We start from the raw sequence: 26,473 nt of genomic DNA on the forward strand, positions 1-26,473 counted from the left end.
AGTTCTTCAAACAACTCATATCCTTCATCATACCAGTTTATCTTCAAAAGTTAACGTCATCTTTTAATAACGCGCGAAATTCGATCTCTGATTAGAATTGCAATAGAATAAACAAGCTGACGTATATTTTTTAATCATTATCTTTGTTCCACGGTCAATAATTCTGAAAAATCGCATGCTACTGTGAATTGGAATACTGTTTAAGAGATAGAGATATTCAGAAAACAACGATTAGTTTTTTATATCCATGTTTTCCAGGTACAAAAATAAAACAATATAAATACGGGAAGCTACATGTTGAAAAAATTCATAAACGTGACTGTCGAGTGGTCGAATATCGAAAAAAATGTCTCGAATACGATCATACTATCTTCGTGTGCGACAGAATCGATGATGTCGGTAATTTGATACATCAAGAGCGTTAGTATTCATGTCCCGCAGACGGCTTCCATACAGACATCCCAAAGGGAAAATAGAGAACGCAACTTCGATCATACACAATACTCTTATACAGCTATTTTATCATATTATAATCATAATATATACACATATACACATGTATAAGCATGGTAATGCAAAATGCATTAAAAAACATTTTATTACTGTATTATTATTGATCATTAATTTAATATTAATATTTATTAAATATGATTTATTGACTTTGAAAGTTTCCATCACTCTAATCGAAACTTTAGCAAAAAACAGTTGTTAAATTGTAATAAATTTGCTAACAAAGTTTTTTTTTGTTGTCTGAAAAGTTCGAGTTTTAAAAACTACTTTCTAATTTTCCAATTTGAATTATTGTAAAAAAATTTTTTATTATTAGAACAATTAAATCTTATGAATTTTAATAAGATAATTATTATCAATACTAATATAATTAATTCACTTAAGAATTAATTACGTGAATTCATATATTGAATGAAAAAATGTCACCGTGAAATTCATTATTCTGAAATAAAAATCATCATTTTAAATTTAAGTAGTACAGATTTTTATCATGGCTGTACGAGAGTAATAAAAAAAAATAAATTGACAGCTTGTTTAATTCAATTTAATGTCGAGGTGACAAAGAATTACTTATCCTAAATAGAGTAACAGGACACAAAGAACAAAACAATCGCGATAGAAATTCCCCTGTGGCTAGGTGGTGTAGAAAACTCGGAAGTGACTTACTTCTTGAGGTTTCGGTTTTCAACGAATGGTGTTTCTGCACTCATGGGGATCGAGATGATCTCATTACAGAAGGGTGTGCGACAATAAATGGATATAACTTTTCCATCATATACATATAAAGTTATACAGCAGGATAATAACTGAATTCTCCAGTACCATTCAATATGGGTGAAAAATCGTTAAACTTGCAAAATAAAGACAAAAAAATGGCAAGTTCGTTTCGCATTGGTCCCTGGTTTCCATGGATGCTTCTACCACGGAGTGAAAATCGATCTGCTCGTCGCACGGCTTCTGTCAGCTTTACGGAGCATGCGAAATGCGGGCACCGTTTTGCTCTGACTTCCATTTTGTTTTTAGATATATATTTATAATTGTAGAAACGTATCATTGTTCTAACGGTAGAAAACAAAGTTAATAAAAAAAAAAAAAAAAAAAAATCACCACATTTTTGATTTTTTGACATTGGCGTATTAAATTTTTTCGTTTACTCTTCATTGAATTGTGTTTAATTTTATTATAAAATCATGAAAAAAAATCAATTAAAAGGAATGTTAATCACTATTCAAAACTAGTTTTTGAGCCAAAATAAAGTTACACATATTTGCGTCATGATCTAATTTTTTTTTTTAAACTAAAAGTAATTTTTCTCATCACTAAATGTGAATCAAAAAGTATTTTTAATTTTTTTAAGAAATCTTATTTAAGATTAGATCCATTATCAAATTTTTTTTCTACACTAAAAATTTATTTCAATTAAAATTTACAAAAATAACTTTTTATGTGAATCCTTTTTAGCTCATGTTTCAATTGCAGAAGCTATTACTTGTATTGAATAATACTACCATGTAGCATGTCAAGATCGAATAGTATAACTGTAATGTTTATTTATTTTTCTTTCTTTCTAACTATCTACAATATTTTTGGGCTATATTTAGAAACAAACTGCATATCGTTAAAATTTATTTCTATCAATAATATTTTTTAGTAATTTCTTTTTTAAAAGGTAACGCTATATCATCGTTTTATCACTAATCGGCGAATAGCAGTAAGCACATGTAAATCTGCTTCAGAGAAAATTGTCACACAAAAATTATGAAGCAGGTATACTGTTACATTTTCAATATGTGAAATAGCAAACTGACTTTAAGATGTAGGCTGCATGTCAGAAGACAGAAGTCATATGGTGCAATTTTGACAACAACAAGCTGTGCTTTGAAAAAATAATTGAATTCTTTAAAAAATGTTGATAGTTATGATTCCAAAATTGAAGTATCAGAACCAATTTGTCATGACGTCATTAGAAAACGATGTAGTGAATAGTTATGAGAGAATGTGTCAGAACGTAGGCTCTTCGATTATAATTTTGCGATGATATGGGTTTTTTGTAATGATTTTGAGATTGAATCTTTGACAGGCACCAACAATGTAGTTAACCTCAACACTTTTGAGATAAACACAATAAGAATCGTTGGTTGTTCTTCGGTTATTTCATAGCGGGATATACACCGCATAAGTAAATGCTAGGATTGCTTTATATTATATATTTAAGCTAGTCGAAAATGCAATGACGTGAATAGGTCCTAGGATGTGGCGCAATTACGTGGGTATTCAGACTCGCCATGAGGCCCCTTCAAAACCGGACCGTATACCTGGCGCCTCTGTAAAGCTTTTGTAGACAAACGATAGCAGTTGACAAGCGAAATAACATGTACTGCTTCTGTAGTGATGAGTTTCTCCCCAAAGTATTTCCTCGTAGCAGATCTACGCTCTTATTTCTTACATGGGAAACCAATATATGTGTATATACGCATGTAAACATATTGTACTTTTTACGTTTACTTTATTAGATGCTCTCTTTTACGGTTTTTCTATCTGCTATTCACTCATTTTTGCTTCATTCTTTTATATCCTCTATCTTTTTTTTAAAAAGGGATACTGTTCCCTAGTTCGCATTGTTGTGCAATAATATCGAATGGATTTTTCTTCCGTTGGTCATCAGAATAACATGGGAATTAATGTACATATGTTCATCATTTATTGCTTCTATTATACTTAATGTATTATGTATTCATGGATTTATTATCTTTCGTTATTATTTATTGTTTTTTCACCAAATAAACTCGAGTCAAAATTTTAAACATATTTTTTTTTTAAATCAAAAAGCGCAATTTTAGATGGCTACATCCGACATGAATATGTAGACTTCGAAATGGTAAAATATTTAAATCATACAATATTTATATTCAAAATATAAATTTATAATCACTAATACATTCATACGTTTGACGGTATAAATAAGTAAATTGAAACCATCTAAATTTAATACAGTGTTTGATGTAATTTTCACATCATAAGAATCCAAAATTTTCACAAGTAATTATCCCACACTGAGTACAAAAAATTTTTTACAATATATAAATTTTGAAAATTAAATTTGAATTTGTCAGGAAAAGTAAATAAACTACAATCGGAATTTTAAACCGTTTTCAGTTCGGTATTTCAACAAATTAACACTTGAAAATCTTTCTATTGTAGAGAATTAGTATAATGAACTAATTTTATAATAATTTAATTTTTAAATCCAATTTTATTTTATCATCAACTGACATATGCTCCTCTGCCCAACGCTCAAGGGTCAGAGTAGTTTGGATTTAAATTTTGAAAGATTATGATATATGTGAGTTATATAGTTATTATGTATACATATATATGTATAAAGAATATAAAAGAAAGCAGAAGAGATTTCAGAAGCACTCTGTCTGACGGCTCTGTTGAAAGAGGTCACAGCAGGATATCCCAATGCAGTGGTCTTGGTTTTTTGAACACAAATTGGATATAAAATATGTCAGTTATTCAGGTGTGATTTGTGGAAAAAAATAAATAAACATATGCTACTGCTTTTACCTCATACTTTTTCGAACTATTTATGTTTTTCGAGTAAACTTTTTATATATTCACTGTAATTAAATGTTATATTTATATATGGGGTATTCCACGCCAAATTGGTCTTTTATGAACACGAGCCCTTTTGATTCCAAATTTTTTTACTCAACTAAAAAAAAGTTACGAATTTTTGGAAAGCCTTTTTTATTTTTATATATCTAAGATTTGTTAAAAATCGACTTAACTGGGCTTTTTTTTCAAAATTTTGACTCGAGTTCAAAAGTGTTCGATTCAGCTTGGAATGCCCCATTAATTGATATAATAGTCATGCATTCAAAATTGAGCTGTAAATAAAAACTTTTAAAGATGAATTCTTGAAATGAAATAAAGAAAAAAACCGATGAAGAGGCTGAATCTTTAACACGTGGAATAAGTTCCATCAGTGACACCAGACATCCACGTCGTCCCGTGTCAATCAAACTGGCTCAATGCGGGGAAGAAGGTTTAGTTGCATGCGTAAAACAAACGGCTCGACTGTTCTTCTGTCAGGGCCTGATGTTTTCCCTTCTTTCTCCTTTTCTCTTGTGCCGGCGGAAAGGATTCCAGTCCCTGAAATCTGGTTTTTAACCCATCAACTGGGTACCCGAAAACTTAGATAAGCTTTTATTTTGAAAACTTCCGACATGACACATATTTTTTTTTTTTTTTTTTTTTTTTAATTTTTATCTTTAATCTGAAAAAATATTCTGTGTTTGTGGAGCAGAAAAGTCGCGAGCTGAGTACACATATCATTCGGGAACTTGTTTTTCCATTACTAGATTCTATATTTCTTTGGAACAGTTGCCTGCACTGTTAAAAATATGACGTTTAATGTTCCATTTTCTTGGTTTAGTTAGTTATTTTTTTAGTTTTCATTCAACATATGTAAAGCCTTTTATTCATTTGGAGCGCATTTTATTTCTTGATTTTTACTGAAAATGTTAATATTGTTTTATTTATGTAAATTTGACTAGTTTCCAATTCATTTCAACAAATTTTTAAGTATTTTTTGTGCCAAGTACATTTTATTTTCTATAAAAAAATTTTCTTGAATAAAAAAAAAGTATTTATGAAGGTAAAAATTACTTTTAAGTCAGAAAATTTTTTGGAGCAAAGAAAATTTTTTCGCTCCAAATAAATTTTTTTTCTGTGTGAAGCTTTATGAATTTCACGTTAAATTTTTACAATTAATAAAGTCACTGACAAATAAATTTTACATCAGACTTGTTACCTGCCTCACGTTGGAATTACAATCAAAAACTCCAATAATACATTAAAAAATTAAAATTTCACCTTTTCTTATAAATATAAGTATTGTCTTGACAAACACAACAATGTTAGTTAACAAAATTGGTCCATAAATATATTGTACAAAAATATCTACAATAACAACAAAACATCCTGGTGTAAATGAACAAAAGGCAGAGGTTGGAGTCACATAGAAAAGTTCTGAGTCACATGCTCATACCCTTAACTTTTTATCAGGATTCGCTTTTGCGAAAGGGTGAAATAGTGGGTTTAACAACAAGTTTGTTACTCGGTAACCTTTGTCAGTAGCCAATAGTACAGAGGCGTTCCAAAGCGAACCACGCCTGCTAACCAATGGAAATTTTTATTCCTGGGCCCTGAACATGCTGAAATGCGCCGCCTCCACCAATGTGTGATCTGGTGGAGGCACGCGGATGCTGAAGCGGAGCAGTTAAGATGTTGTGCGCGAACCAGTCGTCTCACATGCGTGCGTTAGCGAACGTCATCACAGTGGTGACTCTATGTGTTGTAAGGCTCAGTAAAGTGCTGTTTTTATCATCGCCCAAAGTGGACTAGCCAGGGATGATTATCGTAATGATAAATAATCACAATTGTGATGACGACGCCTAATATTTGTAATCAATAATTACCAAAAATCACTAATTTGAACATACAATACTAATAGATTAGTGTTCTATTTTGTGAATTTATTTGGTGTGTTTAAAATATTGTATCGCATATGAAATCATCTTTAAAATAAATATCAAAGAACGTTATGAAAAGTGTTACATGTGGATCTAAAAGAGCTTTTCGTAAAGAAAACAAAATGTTTAATTCGATATTCGAGTTGGGATATCACATTCTCGCTAGTGGCTGAACTAATAATAGAGTGCTGGTTCGCTTGAGAAAAATATATTTAGGAAGTAGAGAGACGAGAATATGAGTCTATAAATACCGTGTATTCGCATCTCAAGCGACTGGGGTTGTATATATGCATATATATTCTTATTACAACCTGTAAAATAACCTATTACTCCTGTAAGGGAAAAAAAAGGTATAAATCCTAGATTGTTGCTAGACACTAAATCCGGTGGGATTAATCAGCTAGAAATACACTAGTAATACAAGACAATTAAATCGTACATGAGTGAAATAATGTTTTTAATAAGAAGCAAAGGAGGCCAACGGATTAGACAATAATTGTAGTTGACCTCGCTGTAGTTTGGTAATTCGAGAAATATCCCTGGTATTAGAATACGTGATAGTAGGCAGATACAGAGTAAGAGCCAGCAGCACCAGTGCCTCGACTAAAAATATCCACCTTTTAAAAGTTCGTGTATACTTATATTAACTCTATATAAAGTTAAACTAGTATTATTATTTTATTTCTCGAATGTCGCTAAAGTTTTTTGAGAATATATTGTAAAAATTTGAAAAATCATTTGTTTATATGTGAACATGCACATTTATGTCGTGAACAATGCTGAAATTTTGGGTGTTCACTGATGGAAAATAAGGACTTTGGGTAGTGAATTTTTAAAGGGTTGAAAGAATACAAGGTAGAATGAAAATAGTTTGAGATTTTTGGGAATTTTGTAAAAAAAAGAGCACAAAATATTGATAAAGTAAAGAAACAACAAAGTGCTGGTGAGAGTGTGTGGAGAAGGTGTCAAGTTCACAGTGGAGGGTGGAGGTAACGGTGTACCTGGGGGCGTCGTTGGCCCCAATGAGGTGATGATGGGCTACGGTGGTACCGTGGGGACCAGTGGCGCTATGGGACCCTCTTCGGGAGCTGATGTGCTCGGTTCAACTGGTGATTACAGTCCCCAGGGTACCCCCAACTCCCTGGGTGGTCACCCTACGGGGTCCGTCGATCCTGCTGGCACCTACAATATACCCGGGAGTGCCGGGGCCCTTACCACTTACAGCCCCCAAGACAGTCCTGCCAGCTCTGCTGGAGCCAGTGCCAATAATAATGAAAAGCTGCCCACCTTCGGGTTTACTCAGGAGCAAGTTGCCTGCGTTTGTGAGGTTAGTCCTTGTTCTTTTGGCTTGTTTGTTTTGTTCTTCATATATGCTCAGGAAAATTCGGTCGCCGACTGACTCATGTAGGCTCCGTAAAAATATACATATGTATGTCAATAGTTTTGGGACTTGACTGGGAAAACTATTTCGAGAGTTACACTCATATTTAATAAATTCTTTTTGGGTCTATAGACGGATTTTTGTTAGTCATTTTATTGCACACCTCAAACACTTTCTGTTTTATGATCCGTTATAATTTTGTTGATGATTTTCTTGAGTTTAATCTTGGCAAAACTTTTATTTCTACGATGATGTAATCTAAAAAAATGCATCAATTTGAACTTTGAAGAAAAATATATCTATTTGATGGAATAATAAAAAAAGATAATTACAAGAGAAAATAATAGTTTTGATTTGATGATTTGTATTTTGTCACACGGGCGCGCCGACGCTAGATAACGATAGCAGCCGCTCGGTACCGGAGACTCTTAATTTTGTTTATGTCTTTTGGTGTGAGGATTCATTCAAATATTCGTTACCATATTACATAGTAATAGTTATCATTCTACATAGGAATCAAAACTATTTTTTTCTCTTCATGATATACATCTGACAGCTCTTTGATTCTTTCATTTGAAAAAATGGTTTTTTTTTTTTTAATAATTATAATCAGACAGTCGAGTTTCGTTATGAGTCCTATTAGTGTCTCTCTCACATTAACGCGAGTTTGATAAAAAAAAAAAAAAAATTTTAGAACTGGCGATTTTCATATAAACATAAAACATTGAGCGTTTGGAGTGAGTAATTAAAATTTTTTAAATTTCTTTTTGTTTTTATAATTTAAAAAATAGAAAACAGTAAAATTCAATTTTTTTATGTAAATAACTATTAAATAAAAAGAATTATTGAAGCACAAATTATTTTAATATTTTTCATCACTTCATGCACTCAAAATTAAACAATTGGTTGGATGCATTTTTTTTGCTCAAAATTATCTTATGAATATTAAATTACTGAATGATATAATAATCCATTGTTATTTATTTCTTTTGTTAGATTATCAACGTTGATTTTATGAAAATAAACACTGAAAATATTTATGTAACACGAAATAGCGTTTGTTTTATTTTAAAATTTTATATGAAAGTTTATGGGTTCGTCAATACTTCTCGGTCCAATAACAAACGAAAAATAAAATAAATGTTTTTATTATATCATTTAGATCTTCATATGACTATTTTTGAGCCGCTAAGTTTGTCAGCGAGTGATCCGACGTTGGCGGATGAATACGTCCATTCAAAAGGTTTATTTCTTCATTGGAAAAATATAATATTTACAACGTATCAGTCAATAACTTCACACAAATATTTTTTTATTATTAAATAAAATCATTACGTTAAATTTAAATTACTTTAATAGATATTTTTATTTTTCAAATGAATGAAAGTATCTCATAATTTTTTAAAGAAAAATAGTTTACTTTTTGAAATAAATAAAACTTAGTCCCATGTAAATAAAGTCATTTCGATAAAGTTCAAAATGTTTCGTCATTATCAAGTTCAAAATTCTTTAAAGTTTAGGACTTTATTTAATCTTTTTATTTTAACATTTTTTGAATCTTTATTGAAAGTTTTTTTTTTAAAGAAAATAGAAAAAGAAAAAAAAAACGAAAAAAAAAAAAAATTTACGAAATAATCAAAAATAGTTTTTAGTTTACATTTTTTAATAAAAAGTTCTCTGAATTTTTCCTTAATTTTGAGCTTGCCATGACAAACATTTTCCTTACGAAATATTAAAATAAGAAAATAAACTAATATTAAAAATCACTTCTTAGACCCTTTAAATTAAATAAGAATAAAAAATAAATAAATAATTAGCGCTTATAACGGCTACGTGTTAGCTCCTTGCTCTCGTCACACGGAGCACTTAATTATTTAAATTAGCAATAATGCTATATGATAAACCATGGACTCAATATAAATATTAAAAGCAATGAAACAATTGTTTTGTTAATGATCCGTGTGATGTGGGCGCTAGTTGTCTTGTATTGCGATAAAATAATGAAAGGTTAATCCTTTTTAGATGATAAAGAATAGAGGTTGTTAATAAATTCAAAGTGAGTAAGATATAGTATAGTAGTATAATAATGATAAAATAACAGGAGGTTAATTAAGAGGTTGTAGAGGATCTATAAACTATCAGTAATCGATAGAGATAGTGACGGTTATGATAATATATACAAGATATACTAGAGTTAGAGGAGATCGGGATGAGTTTTGCCGACTAACAGTGTGCCCCTCCTGTCTATCGTCTTCAAGGCGATGGTGTCATCTGTCCAGGTACTCCAGCAAGCCGGTTCCATAGAGCGTCTTGGCAGGTTTCTCTGGTCATTACCGCAGTGTGCACGACTTCAGCGGCATGAAAGTGTGCTAAAAGCCAAGGCAATTGTCGCTTTTCATCGGTGTAATTTCAAGCAGCTTTACCAAATTCTCGAAAGCAACTCCTTCAGCCCCCACAATCATCCAAAGCTCCAAGCCTTGTGGCTGAAAGCTCATTACATCGAAGCTGAAAGACTTCGTGGCAGAGCACTTGGAGCTGTTGGTAAGTTCTATTTTATTCTTCATACTTGTGTGCTTATGAAAATGTAAATTTTGAATTTTATATTTAATGATAAAATTGGCTTTTTGTAGGAAAATATCGAGTAAGACGGAAGTTCCCGTTACCAAGGACGATTTGGGACGGAGAAGAAACGTCTTATTGTTTCAAAGAAAAGTCGAGAAGTGTTTTGAGAGAATGGTACGCTTCAAATCCGTATCCGTCACCAAGAGAGAAACGCGAACTGGCTGAAAGCACTGGGTTGACTACTACACAAGTCAGCAACTGGTTCAAAAATAGAAGACAACGTGATAGAGCTGCTGAGCAAAGGTTTGTCATAATTTTTATTTTTAAATTTAATATACTATTTTTTCTACTCCCTAATAATATTTCAAGTCATTGTTATTGTTATTTATTTTTGTATAAAAATGGATTGGTGGGTGTATCTAGATTTTTAGTCTTCTTAATACAACTTATGGTTTAATATTGACGTCAATGATAAAAAGAGATACGATAAAAACCAATGCCACTTTTACTACTTACATTAGTATACTAATTAAAAAATTTATTTGATTAGAGTAAAAAAAGTTTGAATCAAGAATATCATTTTAGAGATTTTGATTACTTTTAATCAAGCAATTAATTTTTCAACTAAGAATTTGTTCTTGACTTACGGATTACGATCGAAATTATAAGTATTGAAAGACTAAATTAATTATTTTTGTTGAAATAATGAATACCTAATTTCGGTAACCAGTTTTATTTTTTTCATTTTGGGAATAATGAAGTGATTGAACCAAAGAATATGTAGAATTTGTCGAAGCTTTTGAACTTTCATTTAGATTTGGATTTTCCATACTTTTTAGAAGATTAAAGCAACAAATATAAAACATAAACCGTTGAAGTGTGGTTATAGTTTTTTATATTTTTAATCTTCGAATACAGTGTATACCTAGCGCTGTTGAAATAACACGTTTTCTTTCGAGCCAATGAATATAGCGATCACGGACCGCAGGCTTTGAATTAGCATACGTTTTTTTAAAATAATAAAACCAAATAAAAATACATATATTTTAATAAATAGCCTCGCTATGGAAGTTCAATCAGATGGATAACTTTTTATAAAATATCCAACGCATATAGATTAACCTCAGTTTTTTCTGATATTCAGCGAAATATTGTTTATTCTTTAGCTGTTTTTAAAAAAAGTTTTTCTGGTAGATAACTTATTTGTTTTATCAATCAATCAACGTTAAAAAATTAGTTGCTATTCAGGTGAATTTTACGACAATACATCAAACAGTTTATTGTTGCATTAAGATTTTTATTTGATAGTAGAATCATTGATAAAAAAATGTTTACAAGTAATTACAATAAATTATTACATTTTTAATTTTTAATACTAATTTGACGAGTGTTTGTGTCGATGGATAATAATAACATCGAGTAAAGATGTTATCTTGTACTCGTTTCAGTAAATTAACAGATCAAATTAAAAAAAGCGCTAAAATGACAGTAAATTTTATTTTATTTTCGTTAAATTGAGGAATATATTAAATATTTAATGGAATAATTTTGAAATATTTTTTCACTATCTTGATCTGTAAATGTCGGTTATTTTATTACAACAAATAAATTTAGTGAATGTAATTATTTTAGATAGTTAGTATATAAAATTTAAACGCTTTTGTAATATAAGTTGATTAAGTAAAGAAAGAATTTCTTTTTTTTTTATTTTTGGTATAAAATTTATAAGTTTTGAATGTTGCTGGTCAGAAACATGATGTTACTTCAAAGAGCTGATGACTGTTATATATTTTTAAACATTATTATTATACATTCGCTATAATATATCATTCAGCACTTGACCGTTGATGAAATTAGTGACTCGGAAGTACTATCACATATCCCGGGTGCTCAAGTGTCGGAATTGAAAACACAAGACTTAACTTGTGGTCCGTGTTGTCCCGAAGGTCGTTGCTCCACATCCGATTTTAGACCTGAGTCGAGCCCAACGTAATGCATTACCATCTCCCCCACAGCGTTTGCTTGTGAGACACAGGAAAAGCACTAAGAATATATATAGGCTTATACTGGGTGAGATTCTCGAGTAATATACTGCTGTGTTCCATTTTTGTAGGAAAGTTATGCAGGAATTTCAGATGTTTTAGTCTTTTGAAATTGTAAACTGAGGTTAAATATAATGACTCAATTCTGAATTTTAATACCAAATTATCTTTGGTTTTACTTAACATTTTATCATTGTTCAATTATAGTTGTTATGGAAGAAAAATTCTATGAATAATTTAATCATTAATTAAGTAATCTAGTAAATGCAAATGCAGAACCAACACTCACTGTGGGTGGCGTAAAATATAACTGTGATACGAAATTTTTGTAAACCGTAGAACAATAATTTTTCATGTTCTCAGTGAAAAAGTAAAATTTATTTTGATATTATATTTCAATGAATAAAAATTTGTCTTATTAAGTTGTACTAATAAAAGAATTCAATAATTGATTCTTATCAGTATCTTCAATGCGAATATACGCCTAAAACTTTTATTCTATTTATCATTGTTATGACTAAAGGAATTTTTAAACAAGTAACAATCCGTTTCTCAGAAGTTAAGCGTAATCAGCAATCAATGTTATGAAACAAATTTCAAAGGGGTAAATGAACCCAACTTTTATCAAATTTAATTCGCGGAACAATATTATTTAAACATCAAAGAGTATTAGCTTCAAATTATAAACAAGACCTAACTATTTACTTTTTTAATAACTCTACTTTGCTTTTAATTGAAGAAGGATTAGTTGAAAGTTTTAATTCAAAAGTTTAAAGGAGTCTAGAAGCCTCTTAAAATTTCACTTTTTTTGTTTAAATTCTCAAGTCAAGTTTTTTTTTCAATTTAAAGAGGAAATTGCAAGATTGAACTTTTCATTCAAAAAGTATAATTGCATAATAATAAACTTAGAATTATTCAATTTTTTTTTAATGAGAGGTTATTGATCAATTTCTTGTTCTTTATTCCATTAAAAATGGAAGTAATTTCACTACTAATTAGTTGAGAACTTGCAAATTTGATTAATTTTACTATAAATTAATTGTTGAGTCATAAAACTTGGCATCTATATTTGTCTGTAGACAAAATGCAATCATCGATGTCAAAAATTTTGGGTTAGCTTGATTGAAAGATATATTTAAAGATGATTATTAAGAAAAGTTTCGGGTTTCTTGCCAAAAGTTATTCGCAGCCAACTGCAATGTAATAAAATCTGATACTCGTGTTTTAACAAATGGTAATTTTGGTAGATTTCCAAAAAAATAGATAAGTATTTTGACCTCGGGTTACAGCTTATAGACTACTTTAAAATAAGATTTATCTGTAAGTTTCCATAGTTTATTGCGCTGATGGACAGTAAAATAAATTTCATTAGGAAGGATAAAAAAAAAAAAGTGGTATTTTGACAGTAGAGGGTGGTATGGGAAAATAAATTTAATCACGCAGCAAGAGAGCGTATGACACTCGATCGTAACTTCCGAGACGCGATCATGCCTAGTGCGAATCTGCCACAGTACAGCAGTTTAAAGATATAAAAGTTGTCATAAGACATCGCATCCTTACACTTAGACATGGTATGTATGTTTACTAGATTGGTTTGTATACATACTATAATGAAGAGAGAGGAAGTGGGAAGCACCACCACTGCGGAACGGCCGCGAAGTCGACGGGAACGGTATCGAATTTCTTATGGCTTCTGTGTATTCCCATGGCAGCGTGTGGCCGGCGTCCTCACTCCTCTATACATTTCCACATATATATTAAACCACAAATTTCATGTGCTATACTAATATATGTATTTCCAGAGATAGGTATATTAATTACAGGAAATCCTACAGAATATTTCTGTTTGAAATCGATTTTTGGACTTTTTACATCTTTATTATATTAAGCCATCTATTTTGACAGAATTGAATTTCAAAGAATGAACTAAATATCAATGTTAATGAGGATATTGCTCATTTGAAGAAAAATATTTACATTACAATGGATAAATATGTTATATTTTTTATAAAAGTTACATAGAACAAATTCCTTTTACATTTTCATCTGTATAATTAAAAGTAAGGATAATTTTCTCTCTAGCGTATTTTTATGATAGTAAAGGGCTTTTAAAGTTAAATTTGATATTATTAGAAACGTCTGGACGTAATATGTGCTTTTTTACCTAATATATATTTTTTGGTTCTATATTAGAAGTTTCAAATAGATTATTAGTTCTATAAATTTCAATCTGTCAAATTTTCTATTAAATTATTGATAATTGATCTTTCCATAGCAATATTATTTTTAAATTTACTTCATAAGTACTCAAACTACGTATATTAGTATTTTAAATATCAAAAAATCATTCAGCCTAAGTTCTTTTGTCATATGAGCTTGTAAAAAATCCGTGTTTGCATTAAAAGACATTAATATAGGTCGTGATTTGTGACTTGATTACATAACATATGCTTAGATTTGACTGTGTATATTATTTATTGGGTGGTAAAAGGTAAAAGTAGTTTTCAATGACTGAAAACACCTACCAGACATGCGATACATAATATAGTTTCGAGATAAACGGTTGTAGGATGTTACAGGGGGCGGCTGCCAAATGCTCTCTTGGGATAAAGAATACGGGGGAATGAATGTCTCGTGGGCGTTTGTCCCCATGAGAAATAAAACAAGCATAGATATGTACCCTTTTATATAACACCTGGTTTGCCCCATGAGACGATTTGTATACAACGCGAGTTAACTTTTTACAAATATAATACAAAGTTCGCGCAGTATGTCTGTCATGATTTCATGAGAAACTCTATTTAATATACCTCAGCATTTTTTTATCAAGTTGAGAAGGCCTTCAGTAGCTGAGTATTACATCAGTATCAGTTATATGATATCTTTACTGAGAAATTCCTCATTTATTACATGTAAACTACTACTATTTGTGTTATGCTTATCGTTTTTCCAATATAGATAAGTAACTGCTGACAAATCTATGTATTGCTGTATGTAGTGATAAGTTTTGTTGTCATTCTAATTATCATGCTTATCGATTATATTGGACAGAAAAATTGAATTGATGCAGAAAAAAAATTTTGAAAAAATTTAAAAAACAATTTGAGTCTTCTCAAAAATGCTGATAGTTCAAATAAATTTTGTTTTTTGCGTGGTTCAAAATTTGATTTTTTTTATGATTAAATTAAGATTATTATTAGTTTGGGATTTTCTTAAAAGATTACTTTATTGTTTGTATCATAATAATTTTTTACACTATGATTATTTTCTTTTGCACTTTAAACAGAAATGTTTGCGATCTTTCAAAAAAATTTTATAGAATATCAAAGTATATTAGAGTATACTCTAAAATTGCAGTAATATCTCCATTAACTAAATAATTATACATTTTTACCAAAACTTCACAATAGTTTTAGTAAATAACTCCAATTAAGTAGTTCAAATCTTTGAATAATTAGACAAACAAGTAGTAATCACCATTACTCAAAATATACATCTACTGATTTCATTTCGCAGCTATTGGATTAGTACAGCCGTACTAATAGTTTCAAATATTTATAAACTGACTTCGAATAAGATCACACTCTCTATACTCGATTAAATCAATTGCGTAAGACTACAAAAAACGATGTTTTGTAGTAATAATTTATAGTTTGCTGTTAATATTTTTTAAGCGAAAAAACTAAAACAACTTTTAACTTCTGAGTAGTATTGATTTGAGTTGATAAAGATAAAATCTCAATATTACTTCACTTCCTCTGAATATGATAACAAAAGAGGGTGAATGCGGTGGCAGTAATGGCCTCTTCGTAGCGTAGTATGTCAACAAAACATTACTGATGGCGTACATACCAACCCCAAAGACCACCATACTCTCTGCGCGTGGGCGTGCACTAATTTTACGGACACGTGTGAGTATACGAAAACGTATTTGTTTTCCCGTCATCCTGTCACTGTGTATGTGCACATTATACTTACAGGCCCCTCTTTATCTGGGCACTACTGACTCCCTTTTTTAATGTAAAGAGCACTGTAAAGCATCGTCAAATACGGATAGAACGAATGTCGAGGCTAAAGATGAGGGCTCAAAGAGGAGGATATGGCCCTTTTATATATGACCGGCTCTAAAGATTTGATCTCTCTTTTTTTACACCGAACAATACACACTTTTTTCTTACAAACATTCCTTCAGATATAATTGCTCTTACTCTGGATGTTTCGTATGAATTATTCTTGCAACATAAAACATACCTGGCTCTCATTCGAATTTAATTCAATAATATAACCATAACAAAATTACAAATTTTTACTGACCAAAAAATGACGGTTGCTTATTTCATTAAAAAAATGTTTAATTTTGATGAACAATAAGGGGAAGCTTGTTGTATCTGCAGTATATAAATACACATATAATGTACCTTGAAAAAAAAAAAAAAAAAAAAAAAAAAAAAAGGACCGCTTTTGACATTTTCTTGAAGCTCTTACGACTTTCCTGGAGAGTAAATATTGGCGCAGCCACCCCTTGTAGAAATCTCCCTTAGCTTTTAGCGACCAACTACCATCCGGCTCCATCCCTCGTTACGACGCCCTCGCTTACCGTTGCTTATCTCCAGTGTGCTCGGTATCAACATTAAAGACCACCATTTTGAAATTATACCAATGGTGAATTTAATACAAATATTCAATTTAATTATTACGATGAAGAGTTATTTATTTCACAAGGATAAAAATATCCATTTAGACTTAAAACTTTGCTAAGTATTAACTCAATAATTATACTTAAATATTCCGCATAAATAGATTTTTTTATCTCATGTTATTTCAATCATATTCTATCGATTCTAGTGAAATTCGTTTTAATCTAATTACTTTGTTAAAAAATTATACAGACTGAGAAATAATTGAAGAAATTACTCTCAACAATATTAAATTTTTATTCACTGAAAAGAAGAATTTCTTAGTTGAAGAATTTGTCTGCTTTTTTTAAAATTCAAAAAAATTTATGTAAACCAAATTTTATTAGTAATTAAACATGAACAGTAAATACTTTTACCATCTTGCAGTATATTGGTATCTGCACACAAAAATCCCGTAACTGTTTATTTTAAAAAAACAAAAGAGATTAATGTAACTGAAACCAGAGAGCTATTACACCAGTTGTTGGATATTACATAAAAACTCGTAAAATGTGAATGGACCTTTAGGACGAGGAAAGTTATATTTGGAGAAAAAAACAGCTTTGCTGTTATATTCTCTTAGTTTCAGAGTAATTCGCGTTGTAACAACTTTACGCGGGCGTACATGTTGAGTTGGATATACTGCAATCTTTCGGCGATCCGAGAAGTTTCAGTACTTTTTTAACATTTCATTTAAATAAAATGTTAAAACATTTATTTAAAATGATCTTGACCTTTAATACCGTAAAAAATTTAAATACTTCATTTTTCTACAATTTTAGACTTAAAAAGGTTTATCTTGAATCTTAGTAAACAAAAAATAGCAAACATGCGAGCAATGAAACTACTTACTGATAAATCAATTAAACTCCATAAATATATATAATTGATATTAATAAATTTAAAAATTAAATCTCTTTCGGTATTCGTAAATTTTTTACAAAAATCAAAAAACTATGTTTCTTATTCATTTATGGCAGCTACATGTAAACGGGGACAGAGGGGGCATTCATTCATGCACGCGTTCTCAGTAACATCTTTCTTTTTTTACGATGTGTCATGTCAGTCAGAATGTATAATATGAGCATGTGTGATGTACATGTGCGCTAAAACATCGTAAAATAAAAAAGCGTTTCAATATAAAGAAACCGGGTGAACGAGAGAGCTACACCCTCCACGTGCAGACGCATCCAATTTGCGATTACGGCCATTGGCAAGGATAATGATCCTATTATTTCGTTTAACGAAGTCTGAGTTTTATGTTACGTTTCACGGATACAAGTTACATGCATATACTGTAAGCTATATATGCAGATGATGCATGTGTACATGATGAGTGTGGTTATAAACACACATATATACATATATTGTCGTATATGAGATTGTTAAATATTTTTGAAATGCATACATAAAAAATACAACGGTAATACGCGCATATTTAATTACAATATTCCGATTATTGCACTCAAATTAAAAGCTCATTTGATTATTAATCATCGTCCGCTTAAATGATTATTATGTTACAGATTAATTATTGGATAAAAATCATAAGTATATTGCTGGAACATAACGACAGTTGAGTGAACTTTAAGTGCAGGAGCAGTAGCAAGTGTAAAGAAAGATGTTTTGCAAGTTACATGTTGATTTAGTGATATATTAATTTATGCTTATACACATTATAATGCTATACGTACATTAGACATATAATTGTTAATATACAGTGTCTAGTCTCTAGGCGTTATGTAATGAGACGATTAAGACTCTTACGAGGTTGTCTCGTCTGGCTCATCTAATAACTTAACTAACAATTTGTCTCACGGTCACGTTTTATATTTGTGTTACTTTTGTACCCATACTATTTTATGTCTTAGTGTTAATCTTTATACAAAGCTAAATAAGCTGCTCTTTTGATAATCGGGAGAATATAATTTTGATCCTTGGGACGTGTGACTAATTATACGCGGATTTAAATTTTCGAACTTGAATTATATGCAATTTGTTGTTGTTCCGTCTTCTCACGCTTTCTGTGAAAAAAAATTTTATAATTTATTGCAAACAGTTGTGAACATTTTTAAATAAATTTTTGAAGCTATTTTTGAACATTTATAATGCTCAAAGATTCGGTCAACACTATAAATACAATTGATTTGGAAGCCGTAACGGAAATAAAAATTCTTAGAATTTTCGAGCATTTAAATTCACTGATTTTATGATAAAAGATTTAGTTTCTGACTCGATTAGTACTAAAATAACGATTTAGAAAACTGTAAATTATTTGATTTTATCAAATTATTTTTAGAAGAAAATTACTAAAATTATTGTTCTATTATAACTGATTTCAAACATTCTAACATAAAGAAAACATTTTCAGATTAAGTAAGAAAATTACTATAATAAAGATCCTTTTGGGAAAATTAAATTTTTGAGGATAATTTATTTACTGATTTACTGATAGAAAAATTTAATTTGAAAAAAAAAAAAAAAAAAAAATTAATTCTTGAAACAAGAGGAAATTTATTGACTGTTATTCAAATAAATATCAGTAAAACAAAATATATAAATTTTAGTGAAGCTAAAAAATTATTAATTACTCCTATCAGTGATTTCAATAATACATCTGACTGTAAATATATGTATAATATAGAGTTCGTCAAGTCACAGTGGGTGTTCCCTAATCTTGGATCAACAACAAGTACGATAATCAGTGGTTCTACACCTACACATAAACACATAACGTTTATATACACTCGTAAAAAAATTTTTTTATCGCTCTATCATTGTCAGACGACTTTTATTTAACATTTTATTTTTATAGTTTTGTAATGTATATCTTTTTGGGTGAGCTAAAAAGATAGAAGGATATGGACTATTGAGTATATTGGCAGGTTCACCGTAATCCGGATTAAATAAAATTTTGTAACACCAAAAGTGTTTTAGTATGATCCCGCGCATCTTTACGGTTAAGTTCATTTTTTTACTTTTTAATAGTAGCTCAAAAATAATCTATCTAACAGTAAAATGATTTTTACGTAAATAAAAAAATTTTATTTCCTACAACAGCATATTTTCTTTAGACCTATTTTAACGTATTGAGATCGATAAACAAACAAAATTTTTTTTATTTACCTGACCAAACAAATCTGGATATTGTTTAAAGTCAAATAATAATGTTTCCATTACCGAACCATCAACTTATAGAACCAGCTGCCAAGCCCGATGAGATTGCCTTTTGGTATCTTTGCTCACCGTTTAGCTTAAAAGCCGACGCGATACAAGTAGAAGTGTTGAAGGCTCACCTGCTGTTTTACCCACAGTAACTTCAAGAGTTTTTTAATATATTAATAAAGTAACAGAAGAAAGTTATGTAAAAATATAAGTACACTTTTGAAATTGTTTTCTAGGGATACTTTTAAAAATATTTAAAATTTTTCCAACAAATAATAAATATTTTAGGCTTCTATTTGTAATTTTGAACCAAAATTTCAAATTTTGTTATTAAATGATTTCAGTCTCTCTTCGTTAAAAATAAATGAAATGTTTTGATATGATCAAATCAAATAAAAAACTTTTTCTATAATGTTCATGTTCATAGATGTGATATCGTATGTCGGTTTCTTCATCGCCGTGCACTGCTATTAGTTTCACACCATGACCAACTTTTGAAGTGCAATCAAATATCGTACTGGATTTCTCATATTAATTCAGTAGCATACAAAAGTATAATACGCATAGAAGTCCGATTAGAAATTTTTATTCGGCTTTCGCTTATATTTTTTTTATAGGATTAAATTATTATATCGAATTTTTGACCTAAGCATACGATCAGGGACGTAGTTAATTATTTATACAAATTGTACGGTTAATAAAAAATTATGATAAAACTACAGCTTAAATATTCAATTTGGGTTCATTAATTATTCATGCTGGTTATGCAGTTATGTTTACTTGTAGTTTAAAATAATTTCGCCAATAATCGGCATTTTAATATACCGATCATATATGTTTAGAAAAAGTACTAAGTAGTTTAAATTTACATATGATTATATTAATCGTATTTTTATACAGAATAATTTTTATAAAATTTTTGAATTGTTATTACTTAGAGGGATTGTTACAATCTACATCAAGTCATCATGAAGTATTTGTAAAATGATTTAGTTTTCAGCAATGATTAAATGAATTTTCACACGCGAATTCAATAATTTTATAGCGATTATCTTGGATTAACTAAAAAAATTTTATCAGCATTTTTTATAATCCGATAGACATCTATCTACCTTCACATTATAATGCCCAAAACAGTGGTATTAGCAATGGGAAAAAAATTGTGAAACAATGTATAGTAATGAAATTTTTCACATCTATTATTTGTCTTATACATCTCACGCGTGTCCATGTATAAGCAGGCGAAGAAGAGTCACAGGAACTTATCGTTCAGTGAATCGAAGTGTCCAACGACCGACTGCTGGCCCAAGAATTTCGTATAGGTCCGGGTGGTTAATTTATGTGCCAAGCGATTAATAAAATCCACAACACTAACCCGATCGAAATCTCAGCTTCAATGGTCGCACGCGCATATGCATATAAAGATGGTGGTCCATCTACCCTGGGCCATCAAGAATCAAGAGCCTCGTCCAAAAAGAGATAAAATAATAAATAAATAAAATAAAATTAATTAATTACGATAAATACAAACAGTTTAGATATAATAAAAAATAATAGTAAATGGTTGAGTTGACGAAAAAAAAAAGTGGCACGGTACGTGAATAGCGATAAACATATCTCGATGGTACGTGTCAAGAATTCTAATCAAAACGGTAGAAACATGGGATACAGGAGACGAAGACCAAGACCAAAACGCAGAAAAAGAATAAGAATAAAAATATAAATATAAATAAAAATAAGACTAAGACTGAGGAGAAGAGAGGGAAAAGTCTCGTGTCGCGGTTCTTGGGATGTCCCGTCGCGGAGGAGCCTGGACAAATTTACTACTAAGATGTTTGGATAAGACATACCTGGTGGACACCTCATTCGGGTTATATAGGCCCCCCGGATGCAACGGGTGGCACCAAAATACTTCTTTCATGTACTGTTTTTCTGCTTTTAAGTCATTCTCTTTTCTCAATAAGGCACCAGGAATATAACAGACCAGGTCCGAAATAATGAAAAAAAATAAGAAGAAGAAGAAGAAGAAGACTCTGTATCTTGATCGCGTCTCACGAAAATAATTCTTATATTCCATCGTGTCTATAACGGGAGTCATTTCTTCAGATATCTGTCTAGTGACATTATCGATCTCACTTCTGATTCCCACGTGATTTTCGACACGGCCGTTTATGTTCATATCAGCAACGTACATATATTTATAAAAATCAGATAAGTATAATATAACAGGAATTTAGTTAAAAAAAAAAAAACAAAATTAATAAAACGAGTAATTCGTCAAAGGTATTAGCGATAGTGTGTATTTTGTAAATAGTTTATCGGTCATAGTTATATTAAATTAAAGCTCAGTAAAGTACGTGTTGGTTCGTGCAAATTCATCGTAAAAAACACACCCTGTACACGTATTTAATTCGCGGGGTGTCAAAGCCCCGTGGGTCAGAACGACTTGTAAAACAAGCGGTTAACGATAGCCCGTTGTCAGGCTGGAAATAGCTGCGCGTGCAGCACCGCAGGTCCTCTCCGGAGGTCTGCTCTGCTAAATTGAGTTTACGAGACGTCACCGCGAGAGGGAGTTGTGGCATGCTCTCGCTTTAGCTCACTTTTATTCAACTTTGTTTGTCTTTTATTATTATTTTTATTCCATTCTATTTATTTCAGTATTCCACAACCAGCACGTAATTCTCACGCCCATACTGTATATCCTTGTTATAAATCACCGTATATACATTAAAGTTATTCAAGACTGAGGCTTCTTCGTCCGTCCCTCCACAACGAAATATATGGATGATATAACTTTATCAATAAACTTTGATTAATCCAACACTATGTTATAAATTTAATTATACAACTTTCCATTGATTTTTTTCTCACCACTACACGAAAAAAAAAAAAAAAAAAAAAAAAAAAAAAAAAAAACCATTTAATAATTTATTTGATTCAAGAATTTTTGTCTTGAAAATCATTTTCTTGGTTTAAAAAATTCAAAAACTTCGATCAAGAGTAAATTATCTTCGTGAGATACAATCAAATGCTTGTTTCGTTCTTTATTAAGAATTTTATCTTTTTGGTTTATGAAAAAGTTTAATCCAAGAGTTTTATATTCTTGATTTAAGAATCAGTTTCTTGAACTAATTTGAACTGAATATCTCGTAACAAGAATCAAATTTTGAAGAGAATATTTTTCTTGGATCAAGTAGTTTTTTTCAGTACATGATACAATATTCAAATCGAAAATTCGTTAAAAATCATACCAATTAATCAATGGTACGATTTTGTTGCCAAAATTTCTGAACTATTTACAAATAATCAGAAATTTGATGACCTATTTTGATCTGTTTCAGTGGTCAAAGAGAGGACAAAGGTCACGGTGGAGGACTAGTAGACTCTAGTAGCGAAAGTGGAGATGATACTAAACGGCAATCTGTAAATTCGTCGCAACAGCCTCAACAGCCCTCCCCATGTGTAGTACAACAGCAACAACAACAACCGCGGATGGTTGATCATCAACAATCGTCGAGCATGTACCAACTTCCTGCGCCTGTTTCTGTCCCTAGTCCCTTGTCATATCATCAAAACCATGGGAGCTCGAGTTTGAGTCACTCTCATACGCCCACTCATCATATGCACCATGATACCAGCAGTGATAGCGGTGATGATAAGAGAAATATTCATCATCAACTGCAACATCATTTACAACCTGGTCACAATTCCAGTCACAGTTTAGTTCACCCTACAGCAACTTTACCACCACCTCCGCCCAGTTGTGCGCAGCAAAAAAGCCAACTGGATTATATGCAATACTACAGTCCTCAGGTAATTAATTGATGTAGTGTTTAGACAAAAATTGAACATCAATTTTCATTTTATCTTGATGTCCCTTTCTTCTTTTATTTATAATTTAGAATTGTCGACGGTTATGTAATGATTGTAGATTGTTAGTACATAAATTGAAAATATTTTGTCCATAGGATTACCTAATTGGCACACCTACATCAGCAGACATCCAAAAATCATTGCCTCACACAGCAACGTCGATGCAGATGGGAGCAATAGCGCCGTCAATGGGCAGCTTGAGTCCCATGGGTCCGTCATCAATGATACCAAATTCAATGCAGAGCGTTAATGGAATGAATGCAATGTCGATGAACATGGGGATGGGAGCTTATCAAGGCATGAGCTCAATGGGCATGGCCTCGTCGCATGCTGGGTATCACAGTGGACTTGTACTGGGTGATTACCACTCGTTGTGACCCTGGGTTCCAGGAAATCAAGGCAAGCACAATCAAGAAAAGACTTAGGTCATTTATAAATAATTGGCTTTTTTTTTTTTTAATGTGTACTACTATAAGCATTTGCGTTTTAAATTATCGCGGCATTTAGTTTAGTAGAACAAACATACCAAAAAGTAAAAAAAAAAAAATAAATAAAATAAAAAATCTTACAAACAGAATAAAAATATAATATTTAATTTGTTATATTGTATCGAACAAGCGATCGATTGTTCAGTTTTTAGAATATTATTATTATTTTTTTTAAACTGATGAATTGAAAAAAAACAAATAGACAACAGTTATAGCAAAAGATAAAATAGCATTTTCGTTTTGGATTATTATATTAATATACAGGTCAAATAAAAGCTTACTACAAGTACATTCATATTCAGTTGTGTATATAAATGATTGTTGCATAATTGTTTACACAACTAACGCACTCTATTCCTCAAAGTAATCAGTACATATACTAACGTCCATTTTTTTGATAATACAACCGTGTTCAAATCGTTCCTTTATATTGCGCGAATGTAATATAAATTTATTGAAGTTAGAATATCATAAAAATTATGATTTATAACAAATAATAATTTATAATTAAATAATTTTTCGTTAAGACATTGTCTAAATTTTTGAGCTTTCGAGTCTTTCTGTATATATGTAGATATTAGGTTTTATAGTCTCTGGATTAGACGCGTCAATTTATTATTACATGGTCATTATTATATTTTTTTTTCGTTCTACTTAGATCTCCCCGTAATTAGTGGATAAGTAATTAACAAATATAAATTTATGTAGTAAGTAATACTCTATAAAAAGTTATCTGAAGTGTAAATAATCAAACATTCAAATGAATTCGTTAAATAGAGAAGTTCGGAGCTAGATAAAACAATTATAGGTATTAATAAATATTTATTAGGCTCAAAAAAATTTTCTTTTTATTATTAGAGTTAATCATTTTTTAATGTAAGAGAGAATGTGATACTTTTAGAAAAATTTATTTATTTAATGTTTTCAAGTGTACGTAATTTAAATATTTTTTAAAAATATTTATATTAGTTTTCAAAAAAAAAATGTATAATATTTATTTATAGGGTTACTTGGTTTTTCAGCTAAGAAATAATTACTTTTGACCGTATTTTTTCACTTCATTAAAAATGAAATTTATAAAAAAAAATAGTTAACTATAAATTTTTTAATTTTTATTAAATATGTTTTTATTTAAAATTAACACAAATTCTCCGATTTTTTTTTTTTTTGTGAAAAACCAAGTCCTTGTAAAAAAAATATCTAAAATATGATTTTTTTTGTAGTTAGTAATTAAAAATCCTAATAAATGATTTATGATTTCGATTAATATAAAATGAAAGATTGATCATGTCCCGGACTTTTCTATACGAGTTAACGAATTAAATGATCGGAACAAGGATAGTAGTCCATGGGACAAAACAGGGTAGAAAGCCAGAGTTTTATGATTATAAATATATATATATATATATATATATATATATATATATATATATATATATATATATAAATAAATATATTATCTTATAGGGGGACACGCATATTACGATTAAAAAAATAAAATAAATAATAACATTTTAAAAATGTTGTAATAATATGATAAAACGTAAACCTTTAAGTTTGTTTCAATCATTTATTTATTGAAAATTAATTTTTAATTTTATGAAATTAACGCGCAACAATTTTTTACACGGCCCTGTTTGGCACAATTTATGAAAACTACACACAACATTCCGAAGAATGAATATTTTTTAGCGAAATTAATAAACCTACGGCATGAAACGCATGTCTATCATTTCTTGTACAACAATATATATTTATTCACTACAATGAATAGTAAATATATGTATTAACGATCCCTTGTAATGTGGTTAAATACTTTTTTCGCACAAAGGGATAAATAGTTGCCAAATAATAAATAAATGTTTAACAAATAATTTATAAAGACAGCATTAAAATTATCATTATATATATACGCTAATGTATATGTATAATTTTGATATTTTCTGTTCTTACGTTTTTGTCAATTATAAATATAACTGTTGTATTCTATAACAGAAAAAAAAAAAAATAAATAAATAAGAAGCGTGTTCTTTATAGACTACAGACATCCCATAAAGCACACATTAATAAAAATATATTAAAATAAAATAAATAAATGAAAACAATACTTGTGTATTGTCGAGAATAAAAGTATTAAAATGTAATGATTAATCTATCAAATAAAGTTGATGTTATTTAAAATCATATAAATTTGTTTCTTTATTTTAGATTTTTACGAATCTTTATAATTTTTAAA

General features: G+C 30.0%; 1 protein-coding gene across 2 annotated transcripts; it reads left to right on the top strand.

Annotated features, from left to right (window-relative positions):
- The first annotated feature begins 5,847 nt into the window (after nt 1-5,847).
- Nucleotides 5,848-26,427, top strand: So (SIX homeobox 1 protein sine oculis). Of its 2 annotated transcripts, none has more exons than XM_074247606.1 (5): nt 5,848-7,377; nt 9,690-9,972; nt 10,062-10,296; nt 23,218-23,689; nt 23,845-26,427. In XM_074247606.1, exons 1-5 carry the CDS (start codon nt 7,081-7,083, stop codon nt 24,124-24,126), a joined length of 1,569 nt encoding a protein of 522 aa, XP_074103707.1. In that variant the 5' UTR covers nt 5,848-7,080; the 3' UTR covers nt 24,127-26,427. The 2 variants fall into 2 exon arrangements, with proteins under 2 accessions (XP_074103707.1, XP_074103708.1); XM_074247607.1 differs by having other exon boundaries at nt 9,711-9,972.
- The last annotated feature ends 46 nt before the right edge of the window (nt 26,428-26,473 follow it).

The sequence above is a fragment of the Cotesia typhae genome, unplaced genomic scaffold (genome assembly GCF_013202065.1).
Source record: "Cotesia typhae breed Kobodo isofemale line unplaced genomic scaffold, CoteBio_Ctyphae contig_5, whole genome shotgun sequence".
In the NCBI taxonomy this organism is placed as follows: Eukaryota; Metazoa; Arthropoda; class Insecta; order Hymenoptera; family Braconidae; genus Cotesia; species Cotesia typhae.

What these genes read in the sequence shown, in the direction of transcription:
- So (XM_074247606.1), top strand. Translation starts at nt 7,081, where the DNA reads ATGATGGGCTACGGTGGTACCGTGGGGACCAGTGGCGCTATGGGACCC. An exon ending in CAGAGCACTTGGAGCTGTTG is followed by an intron (nt 9,973 to 10,061) that starts GTAAGTTCTATT and finishes GGCTTTTTGTAG; the next exon opens with GAAAATATCGAGTAAGACGG. An exon ending in TGCAATACTACAGTCCTCAG is followed by an intron (nt 23,690 to 23,844) that starts GTAATTAATTGA and finishes TTTTGTCCATAG; the next exon opens with GATTACCTAATTGGCACACC.